The sequence below is a fragment of the Eschscholzia californica genome, unplaced genomic scaffold, assembly GCF_041429995.1.
Source record: "Eschscholzia californica isolate CP2 unplaced genomic scaffold, dmEscCali1.0.p SCAF_1, whole genome shotgun sequence".
Taxonomy (NCBI): Eukaryota; Viridiplantae; Streptophyta; class Magnoliopsida; order Ranunculales; family Papaveraceae; genus Eschscholzia; species Eschscholzia californica.
The window spans coordinates 24,540,261-24,551,353 of NW_028238198.1; the positions used below are offsets into that span (position 1 = coordinate 24,540,261).

Here is an 11,093-nt window from a genome sequence, read left to right on the forward strand (position 1 = left end):
GAATCCTTGGTCTGTTTGGCTACCAAGAATCCTAGGACTCTTGAATCCTAAGAATTCCTAATTCCAAAATTTGTATTGGACCAAAATCCTTCCTTACCCCCTATGATTTGCTAGGATTTTGGATTAATGAACCTAACTTTCAAATTTAAAATCAACAAAAAGATATTTCCTTCTACAAAATCATTATTTTTTTCCAAAATCATTATTCTTTTCAAAAATCATATTTTTTTCTAAAGACGTTTAAGAATACTCAAATAATAATAAATCATAGGATTCTTAGTTGCCAAACAAGCCAAAAGATATTACTTGGATTCATGATTCCGCCATCCAAACACACCATTAAACTACAAATAAATTTTGTTTTGGTCATAATACACCCACTAAGGGCAACTCCAATGTGGGGCTCGGGCTCCCAATTTTGGGAGCCCTTGAACTTTGGGAGCCCCGGGGCTTTTCTCGATTCCAACGTCGGGCTCCCAACCGGGGCTCCCAAATCAAAATAATATACTTGTGCGAAGCACGTGTGCGAAATTTTGATTTTAAATTTCGACTATAAATTATTAGATTTCGACTATGAATTAAAATGTGATATTATTCAAGAAAGATAATTTCAAAAAGATAAACACAAAAAAAACAAAAAAATAAAAAATTAGAGAAAAATACTTAAAAATGAAGTATTTAAAATAATAAGAAGATTAAAAAAAAATTAGTTTAAAAAAAAAAATTAAAAATAATTAAAATGAAGTGGGGTGGATCCCCTTTTTAGGGGATCCACCCCAAATATGGCCTTTGGAGCTCCCAACGGCCATATTTTGGGGGCTGGGAGCCCGGGAGCATGGGGCTCCCAGCCCCACCGGGAGCCCAGCCCCGGGGCTCCCGGGTTGGAGGCAAGGGGCTGGGGGCTGGGGCTCCCAAATTCAAATTGGGAGCCCCAGCCCCCTATACATTGGACATGCTCTAAGTCAAGTGAAAAGCATGCCTATAACAAAAGATGGGTTTTAAATTTTCCAAAGAAAAATAGTGCCTATAGATATTTTTTCTGTATTGATAAGTAGATTAAAGGCCCGACCTGTTAAAATTGGAAATAAAATAAACTCAATCCATAAATACACATGTAGACTTTAGCCCCATCTTTTTCTCACCCGTACTGTTTTTCTAGTGTCTTTGTTAACTATATTTGTTAGTTCGACTGGCGGTTGGTGACTCCTCAAGAAGGTCTCTCCATCTTGCAACTTCATTTTGGACTAAAAATCAGTTGCTTAGTTTGATTCCCTGTAGATATGTTTAACTCGTAGGCTACCTAACTTGTCGCATAACCGCTTCACTCAGTTCCAAATTCGCGGCGCCCGCCATGGTGTCTGTTGATTGGGTTAGTAAGCATTTTATGTTTATTGAGTCCTCCCCACCTGGCCACCTCAAGGTCTTCAATTCCACTGGCTACTGCCATTCTTAGTCCCATTTCCACCCTTGTAATTCATGTACGAATATAGTTTGTTTCTCCAATAATGTCGTACCTGCCTCTAATTCTATTGCCGGCTCATCACGGATAATAGCTCCATAACGTGCACTATTTTCATCAAGGGCTCTGTGCGACTTTAAAATGTACCTGCCATGTCGTGGTCCAATCTGGGGACAGGATCTAAATACCGGTTGAACAAAGGAACCAGTCAGGTTCCACATGTCAACAACTCATCTATTATCACTAGTATCCTCTATATGGTTATTGCCACGAGTTAATTTCACAGGACATTTGGTCTTGTGGGTGGCGTCATAGACAATGCATGGCTACAGGTAAGGGTTGAGTCCGTTTTAACCCCTAATTTTGTGACTACCTTGTCGTTTTGGCTCATGTTTGACAATTCGATTTGGCTCAGGAAATACCCTTAGAGGCAAAATGAAATTAATTCCAAAAAAAGTTTCAAACAATAATTCCACATCATCTCCCTTTCCCTCCTCTAATTCATCTCATGTCTCCTCCACTTCATCTCTCCCTCTCTTTACCTCACCCTTCTTCTCCGATAGCAGGTCGTCAGCCATCGACCTTCAACCTAAAAAAATTGATGAAGTGGAAGAGAGAAAGGGAGATGATGTAGAGTTAATGTTTTCAACATTTTTGGAGATTATTTTTATTTTGGCCCCTGGGACGTATAGCTTTTTTGGCACTTGGGAGTCAAATAAAATTGTAGTACATTTATGGGAGTCAAAATGGCGAGTTGTCACAAATTGGAGACCGAAATGAAATTAACCCCATAGAGGAAGGAAAGTGCACTCACCTTTTTATTTGTTACTCACATTTCCATTGACTTGGTCAAATTGTTTGACGAAGTCGTGGTTATCCTCACTCACCAGCCCAACCAAAACAGAATTAACCCCATACATAAAGAAATGTCGGCACCCTTCGATGTTTGTGTAGATGACATGTGACTTATGAAATGAAAACAAGTTTAGTTGGTAATTCAGAACAACTGTGAGCCTAAGAGCAACTCCAATATAGGTGAGATGGGGCTCTAAAAATTCAAACTTCAGAGCCCCAACCTAGGCACTAGGTCCTCCAATCGGAAACAAATATGTTTCTTTATCTTACAAAAAAATATTGTTTTAAATACTTTCTTTTTTGTTTTTTCTTTGATTTTCTTATATTTCTTGTTTATCTCTTTAAAGTTCTCTAACTCTAGAATTCAATTTTATATATGAAACTAATACTTTATAAGTAAAATCAAATTTTAACATCTATTATATAAAACAGGATGTTGAGTGTTGACTGGGACAAAGCAAAGACAAAACAAAGACAAACTAAAGATAAATCTAGCCGTCCGTTATCCCATGATAAATCTTGACCCTCTATTTATTTAAGATTAACAAAAAAAATAATACGTGCATAGCTCTTATTTATTGTTGACTGGGACAAACATTGGGATAAATCCAACCGTCCGTCGCAGATCAACACTAATATCAACCTTTAGATCCTTCCAATTATGATTCACGTTAAAAAGTCATTAATTTGGCCGTTACAAACTAAATTTCTTCCTATTTAATCAATTTCTCACATTTTCTATTTAATCTGATTAAATGATTTTCAGTTACAAACTAAATGATGGGAGTTTTAGTTAAAAATCTTATGGAGGGAAGTTGGACAACAATCTATATAATACATATGCTTGACTTCATCTTCACCTCCATCTTCATATGTAATTTATACAGTTTCTCTTTCTAAATTTTTAACATATTTGTCTCTATTTTAATTTCGTTTGGAATAACACTAATTTGAAGTTGATTCGAAATCGATGGAGGGAAGTTGGACAACAATATATATAATACATTTGCTTGGTTTGGAATAACACTAATTTGAAGTTGATTCAAAATCGATCATAGAATATTTTTCTAAATTTATTTTTTTTAGTTGCCACTGACGAATGTGGACCTAATTTTAACATTTCATTTCTTGATTGATTTGATGTTGGTTCAGCCTAGAGAGTTGAATTCAAAGTGCAAGTATTAATGTTTGTGTTTCTTTCTTCATCAAAGTTGTTTCAAGGTTTGTGAATCTGATAGTACAATTTCTTCATTGATTTGAAGATGGTTCAGCCTCGCAGAATTCATTTTAAGGTGTCTATACTCATTCTGTTTATAGTCCAATGTTTATGTTTCTTTTGTGTTCAATGTTTTTGTTTCTCATATTCAATATTTGTTTATAAACCAGAAAATATGGCGTAAAGATGTGAAAGAGGCAAATCAGGTGATTTTCGTTCTGCATTCCTACCGAACCATGGTAACTACAATTTCACAATATATTTGTTTTTCGAGTTGCTACCAATTAATGTGGACCTGATCTTAACATTTTAGATTAATTTGATGTTGGTTCATCCTAGAGAGTTGAATTCAAGGTGTAAGTATTAACTGTATTCAGAACCCAATGTCTGTGTTTCTTTCTTCATCAAAGTTGTTTCAAGGTTAATTTGTGAATCTCATAGTACAATTTCTTGGTTGATTTGAAGATGGTTCAACCTTGCAAAATTCATTTTATTCTATTTATAGTCCAATGTTTATGTTTCTTTTGTGTTCAATGTTTTTGTTTCTCATCTTCAATATTTGTTTATAAACCAGAAAATATGGCCATAAAGATGTGAAAGAGGAAAATCAGTTGATTTTTGTTCTACATTTCTACCGAACCATGGTAACTACAAGTTCACAATTTATTTGTCTTCATGTTAGCTATTATATTGGTAAATTTTGATATAGGTTTTTTTAACTTTCTTCACTTTAATTGTGCTAAAAAATATTGAGTTTTTTTAGCCTTATTTGGAAAAACATAGAACAAAGAATGCAAAGCAACAAAACAAAAATAATATCACCAGGGAACCCAGAATATAGAACTGGCAAAAGGGATCACAAATCCGGTAAGCTTGTCATGTGGATGAGCTTTCAGAAAACGTATTGAGAATAATTGTTTGTTGCAAAGGATTTTGGATTGCGGTTCGTTTCTGTTTTCTTTATGTGATTTTCATGGTTACTGGAAGATCAACGAAAAAAAGGGTTCCAAATAGAACTAAAAAACTAACTACGTTTTTCCCAGATCAAGTTTGCATCAGCCTTGGAAAACTTATTTTAGGAAGTCTCGACATCTGATGGAAAACTAAAAAGCTAAAGGAAAAAATAAACATAAGGGAGAAAGAGCTTTCCAACTTTATGATATTATTGGAAGTCTTATTAGAGAATGATTCTGCAGTGTGTTAGACTAATGTAATTAAAACTTGAAATCCTAATTTGTTCTATTTGAATACTATAGGTTGACGAGTAGTTTCTTTACTTTTTGTTTGAGGTTATATGGTTCATATATCAAAATTTTGAATTTTGTTGTTTGATTATACGATCAGTTTCTAAAATTTTCTTTGATTTTGGTATGAAACCTCAAACTTTGCTTTAAAATTTGACAAAACACAAAATGTTTTGAGACAAACGTTAGTATAGACCATAGTTCGTTTCATTCAATTCTGACTCTAGCCTTTAAATTTTATCTCCCGTCATTAAATTTATTAATTGTCACATTGATTGATTTATATAAATCACATATTTTACCTTTTAATTTCTCTCGACAACTTTTCCATTTCCTATGGAAACCTTTAGAATTCTCATACGTAACGTTTTCTGCTATCTTTATAACCACACAACTTTTCTTCTTTTCTTCATCATGTCCATAATTTTATCTCTTTAAACTAAATAACTACAAAATGACTTCATCTTTTTTCTCATACTTTTTCTTTCTACCAACCTTTTTATCTCTACAAACTAAACAACTACAAAATGACTTCACCTTTAGGTTCTATCTCCCCCTCATTAAGTTTGTTAATTGCCACAAATTTTAAGTATATTTGTTAAGCCATTTACACTAACACTACATCAATTAATTTCTTAAGCCATTTACACTAACTCACTTAAAGTGCTTAATTCAATGTCGACGAGTGTTTCTGCTGAGGGCATGTGAGGTCTGAGCAAACAACCAATCAAGCATTTATATCTAGATACCGTTTTCTACATTTCGTAATTATTGTTTTTTGTTCAATTCATTAGTCTAATTCAAATTTTGAGAATAAAACATTATATATTACTTTAGTTTCTTAGATTCATAATTCTATTCAACTTTCATTCAACAAAAGCATCCGTGCCGTAGGCACGGGTCATACCTAGTAAGTATATATTTGGATTTGGGAGCCCGCCCATATTGAAATTGAAAAAATTCAGGGTCTCTCAAATGAGGAGACTCCACGGGAGTGTACTCAAAATCGGGCCATTTTGTAAGCACGTACGAACTCACACGATTGTTTTTTTCATGAACATTCCTCTTCTTATCAGCATAAATTTGGGGCAGAAATTTGTAGACGAAACTGAAAAGCATCAGTAAACAACAATGGCGGGAATTGCATCAACTTTCAGTCTGTCTTCCACTCCAACAATTCCTTCTTCTTCAGCCTCACTTTCCATATCCCTTAAGCCTTTCATTCTACGAATGCGTCCTTCTCCTAACAAGTTTCGTCCCAGGTTCCCCAGTAAGTTTCCCCAACTTAACTATTCCTTCTTCTTCTTCTTTTCTTTCTTCTTTTTTTGTTTCTTTAGTCATATTTGAATCATGGGTAACTTGTTTTTTGTTCAGAAATTCTTGCTTTTACCAGCAATGATATCAAAGTTGGTACTAGTGTAGTAGTTGATGGTGCTCCTTGGAAAGTTCTTGGTAACATATGGCTTCCTCTCTCTCTCTCTCTCTCTCTCTCTCTCTCTCTCTCTCTCTCTCTATATATATATATATATATATATATATAATTACTAAGAGGATTGAATTGAATTTGTTAGTCTACCCATTATGCAAAAACTTCTGAAATTAACAAGAAAGTAGGGAAATATGAATTTCTAATTACTAAGATGATTGATTGAGATATAAAAAGTTATATTTATGTCTTCCCATTGCCTATTTATACAAGTTTTGTGATGAATCTCTTTATTTTGTAGAGTTTCTTCATGTGAAGCCAGGGAAAGGGGCAGCATTTGTGAGAACTAAAATGCGCAATTATGTCACAGGAAGTACAGTCGAGAAAACTTTTCGAGCTGGAATTTCGGTAATATCTTCTTGTTTTGAGCTTCTTTTTCTTAATTTATAAATCTCAACTAGGTCTTTGTTCATCTTAGTACAGAGTTGTCGAGCATTTACTAGATGTATAAGTGCATAAAATTTTAACTTGTCTATGTTTTAGTGTTGTAGTTGAATTGAACTCTTTGAAATGTAATTGAAGTATACTTAATTTCATTAGTTTGAGCTCAATTTCACCTTGTCTATGTCTCTAGGACCAGATTAATATATTTGTAACCCCATTCTTCCAACTTATAGTTTTGTTCTCGGCGAAGACTCCAGGACCCCACCCAAAATGCCTCGACACTTAGTAAGCTCAGGCGTCCACCTATAGCCCAGTCTCCAGACTCTCGCAAGTGATGTGGAACTATCACTATATGCTTGATGACATTATTCTAGTTGATTTTCTAGGCTTCGTTATAACGTCTCATTGTTTCTCCAGATGAGTGAAGCAGATGTCAATAAGGAGACCAAGCAATTCACTTACAAAGACGGTTCCCAGTTTGTGTTCATGGACTTGGTAGGTTTATTCAGAAACTGTTACTTATTCTTGTAACTCCCTAATTGCAATGTCTAAGGATCTAATTGAGATTACCACTTCACTCTAAGCATCTAGCTAGTTAGAGCTATTCGTAAAAACAAAAGTATATTAAACATCGTAATACTAATGAATCAATGTAAAAATGGTTGGAGACAATTTCTCATTCCAATTTGAACCTGCAAATTAGTCATCAGTGTCTTGGGCAATTTTTGTTGGAGTTACCACACTAGTTATGAGAGGGGTTGGTGGTCACTCTTTAGCCTCCCTCTTGAACTAGCTTTTGGGTTGAGAGATGGCTAAGACCACTTGCGGACAAAGAAAGGCCCAAGACCACCCACAAATGTATCAAGAACCAATGCTTACCGAAGTCTTTAAGGTCCCATTGTTGAGGAGGAAGACACTCTTCCAGGTCCCAATGTGTGACTCTTCGGAAGCTTCTCTAGCGTAACATCCTTGAACTCCCTCAAGATGGTCTTGATCTTGGCAGGTACGGGTTAAGAAAGGAAAATTGTTGGAGTTAGCCTGACATCGGTTGTGGGAGAGGGTGGTAGTCACTTTATCAGTGTGTGTGAAAGTGTCACCTCTTCACCTAGCTTTTGGGTGAGAGTGCCCCAACTTACCACTTGGGGGCAAGGAAGGCACGAGACCACATCAACAGTTTTGATATCCGAGTTTACTACTACCTGTTAGATAGGTTTCCAACATTTCTTCATTAATTGTTGAGTTATATATATCACAGTCTACCTATGAAGAAACTCGACTCAATGAGTCAGATATTGGTGATAGAAAGAAGTGGCTGAAAGAAGGCATGGACTGCAGTTTAATCCTTTGGAATGGAAAGGTAGTCTCCGTTATTTATTACTTGTACATTTTCTTTAAAGTACGTTACTGTAACTCAGATAACTTAATAGCAACATTGGTTTATTGACATAACTGCAGGTTATTGATTTTGAACTTCCCATCACAGTTCAGATGACTGTGGTTCAAGTGGATCCTGGTCTTAAAGGTGATACTGCACAAGGTATGTCGGATGCCCAGTGACATTATCCAATCCTCCATGACTTATTGACATTTGATTCCCTCAAGAGATATATTCCTTTGTGTATAAGAACAACCCACATGCCCATCAAGACTTCTTCATTGAGAAACTACGTCGATAGAAGAAATTAACAAATATAATTGAAAAATCTCCCAACAGGGTATGTTCAAATGGAGAACAACCCAACTTATAGTTTAGCTGCTCCAATCAATCATAAGCGTAGATATTCTGTTACAAATTTCACTTTATGGCTTTTCATCTTACCCCAGGTTTATATATACTTCAAGCGGATAAAATAATATTATATATACAACCGAATTTGTCTGGGTATGTTTTCATGGATACAGACACGGTTAAGATCATTTGTTCCGTGATAAGCTGTTTTGTAATGTCTATGTTTTGGAAAATGATGCTGTGTTGTAATAAATCCAGTAACTCGATGTGTTTGACTCGTGGAAACCTAATTGTGTGACATTTATCTTCAGGAGGATCAAAACCAGCAACTCTTGACTCTGGAGCTATTGTTAACGTACCTTTGTTCGTAAACACTGGAGACAAGATATTGGTGGACACGAGAACTGGAAATTACATGAGCAGGGTATAAATACCTTAAAAAAAATTATTCTTTTTGTTAGGAAAGTTTTCCCTTTTCTGCGCAGCAATTTACATTCAATTCCGGGTAAAAGTTATTATATGCAAGAGTAGATTGTATTTGTTATAGATATAGTACAAATGAGTAGTAGTAAAACTCATCAAAACACTGAGGGAAGCAAGCTGAGGTTATATCTTCTTGTTGTGTTCGGTTAACAGACAAATTTATTACTTCGAGCCTGGTTAATTATTAAAGTACATCATGTCTTTACTTCTCTGTAGACCTAAATTGGAAACGAAAATTGTTGTGATTCAAACTCATCACTCCGTATTGGGTAGATTCAGTGCTTCTTGTTCTTATGATTTACATCTCCGTGATGCTTTTCGTTTCTCTGATGAGCAATGTTTCGATCTGGTCTTTCAGATCAGGTAATTCGATTCATCCAATTTTTCTGAAACGAAATTGGTTGTATTTGAGATAGGTAAGTAATTTAGCTTAATCTCCACTAATGTCTTAGTAGACGTTGAGGTTGTGGTTAAAAGACGGTGATCTCATTATCAGCTTCGCGTCTGATATTTCCAAGTTCTTATTCTTTGAAAATAGCTCTGCTACCATGAAAAATTCCATACTAGAAGAGCAATGCCCATGGCAAGCTCCATTTCAGTCATAAAAACTAAACCCATTACTCATTCATGAACAAATGCTTCTTTCATCCAACATTCCTTCTTTCAACCTTTCCCTCTACTCCAAACAGAATTCCTACTCTCTTCTCATATCCACCACGGTACCACCCCCACCTCCGCAGAGGACTTGGAACTCGTATCGTTTCACCTGATCTTCGGAGTTCATGGATTATTCTCTAATTCTCGATTCCACATTATGATCATGGTGATGATTATGTAAGTTCGGCTCCTCTTGCATCTTCAAGTTATATTATGTTTCAGAAAAACAAAATATTAACAAAGATGCCAGTTTCAGAGGGATTTTGATGTTATTTAGTGAGAGATATATGACTAGAGTCAATTACTCAAAGGAGGACTTCAAATTGGGTATGTTTCATAGTTCATAACAAATTCAAGGTATCTTTATGATTCTAAAGAGGTTTTTGAAATTTCTAAACAAAGCATGACTTGAGATTGTCTCCGGAACAATCATTACAAGCTCCTCACAATGCAACTTGGAGAATTATTTTTCCTTTTCACATGTCCAAATATAACTCTGTCTAATTCGAATGGATCCAAAAATTAACTCGAATTAGCCCAATTTTGGATCTATTTAATATGTATGTTGTGTTGACCAAAATCCACACCAAGTCCCTCGGCACTAAAAGCGCCCATTAAGACGTCAAGCCCAGCGCAACACTCTCGGGCCCAGCCCAGAAGTCTCTTAATGGGCCATCGTCGCCTAGACCCTAAAACTCGTGTCGAGCCCAACCACGTGCAAAGAGTCTCCACGTGCACAGAACTCCACACGCCTGAGTCTCCACACGCCTGAGTCTCCACACGCCTGGCGCTTGACACGTCTAGATCTTCATGCACCACGTGTTAGAGATCATTTGACGATGAGATCCTCGACATGTCACATATGCCCATAATGACATAGATCTCAAACTTGGTCAACGTAACTCCAGAGACAATTATCCCCCATCAATGACATGCATAACATGGTAACGTCTCACATAAATGTGAGACCATGCACATGCACAATCAGAGTAGTTGCCAGAGAACATGCACAACCGTTGTGCATGTACAGCCAGTGTACAAGTCACCATATCCCAGGTATCTTACCATGCATTTACTCCGTAACGGTCAGCCTTTACTCCTCCCAACGGATCACTCCTCAAGCCTATATAAAGAGGAGCACTTTCATTTCTCAGATCATGGAATAGAGAGAAAAGCAACCCATACTACCTCTTCTCCTCCATTCGCCCTCTGTTCTTCGATTATTCTTGAGACGTTTGCATACAAGTTCACCTGGTTCTGGTCGTGGACACTACTAGACGCCTCAAGGGTGTTAAAACTTATCTTTGCTCGACGCTTCCTGCTCGACGCTTCCTGCTCGACGCTTCCTGCTCGACGCTTCCGGCTCGACGCTTCCTGCTCGACGCTTCCTGCTCGACGCTTCCTGCTCGACGCTTCCGGCTCGACCCTTCCTGCTCGACGCTTCCAGACGTCTTCGAGGAGATCACAACCTTCTTCTTGCTCGACGCTACTGGTAACATCTACTCTCGTACTTCTGATCATTTCACTCCCGTAGATTCGAACTCCGGTCATTCTACGAGCCTAGCCACTCTCCGATAATA

At 36.6% G+C, this 11,093-nt stretch overlaps 1 protein-coding gene across 1 annotated transcript; it reads left to right on the plus strand.

Moving 5' to 3' along the window:
- The first annotated feature begins 5,727 nt into the window (after positions 1–5,727).
- Positions 5,728–9,045, plus strand: LOC147565355 (elongation factor P (EF-P) family protein). The gene is made up of 7 exons (XM_086651835.1): positions 5,728–6,044; positions 6,149–6,226; positions 6,502–6,608; positions 7,062–7,139; positions 7,900–8,001; positions 8,100–8,181; positions 8,685–9,045. The coding sequence occupies exons 1-7, from the start codon at positions 5,906–5,908 to the stop codon at positions 8,801–8,803; spliced, it is 705 nt and encodes a 234-aa protein (XP_086507961.1). The 5' UTR covers positions 5,728–5,905; the 3' UTR covers positions 8,804–9,045.
- Positions 9,046–11,093: the final 2,048 nt, after the last annotated feature.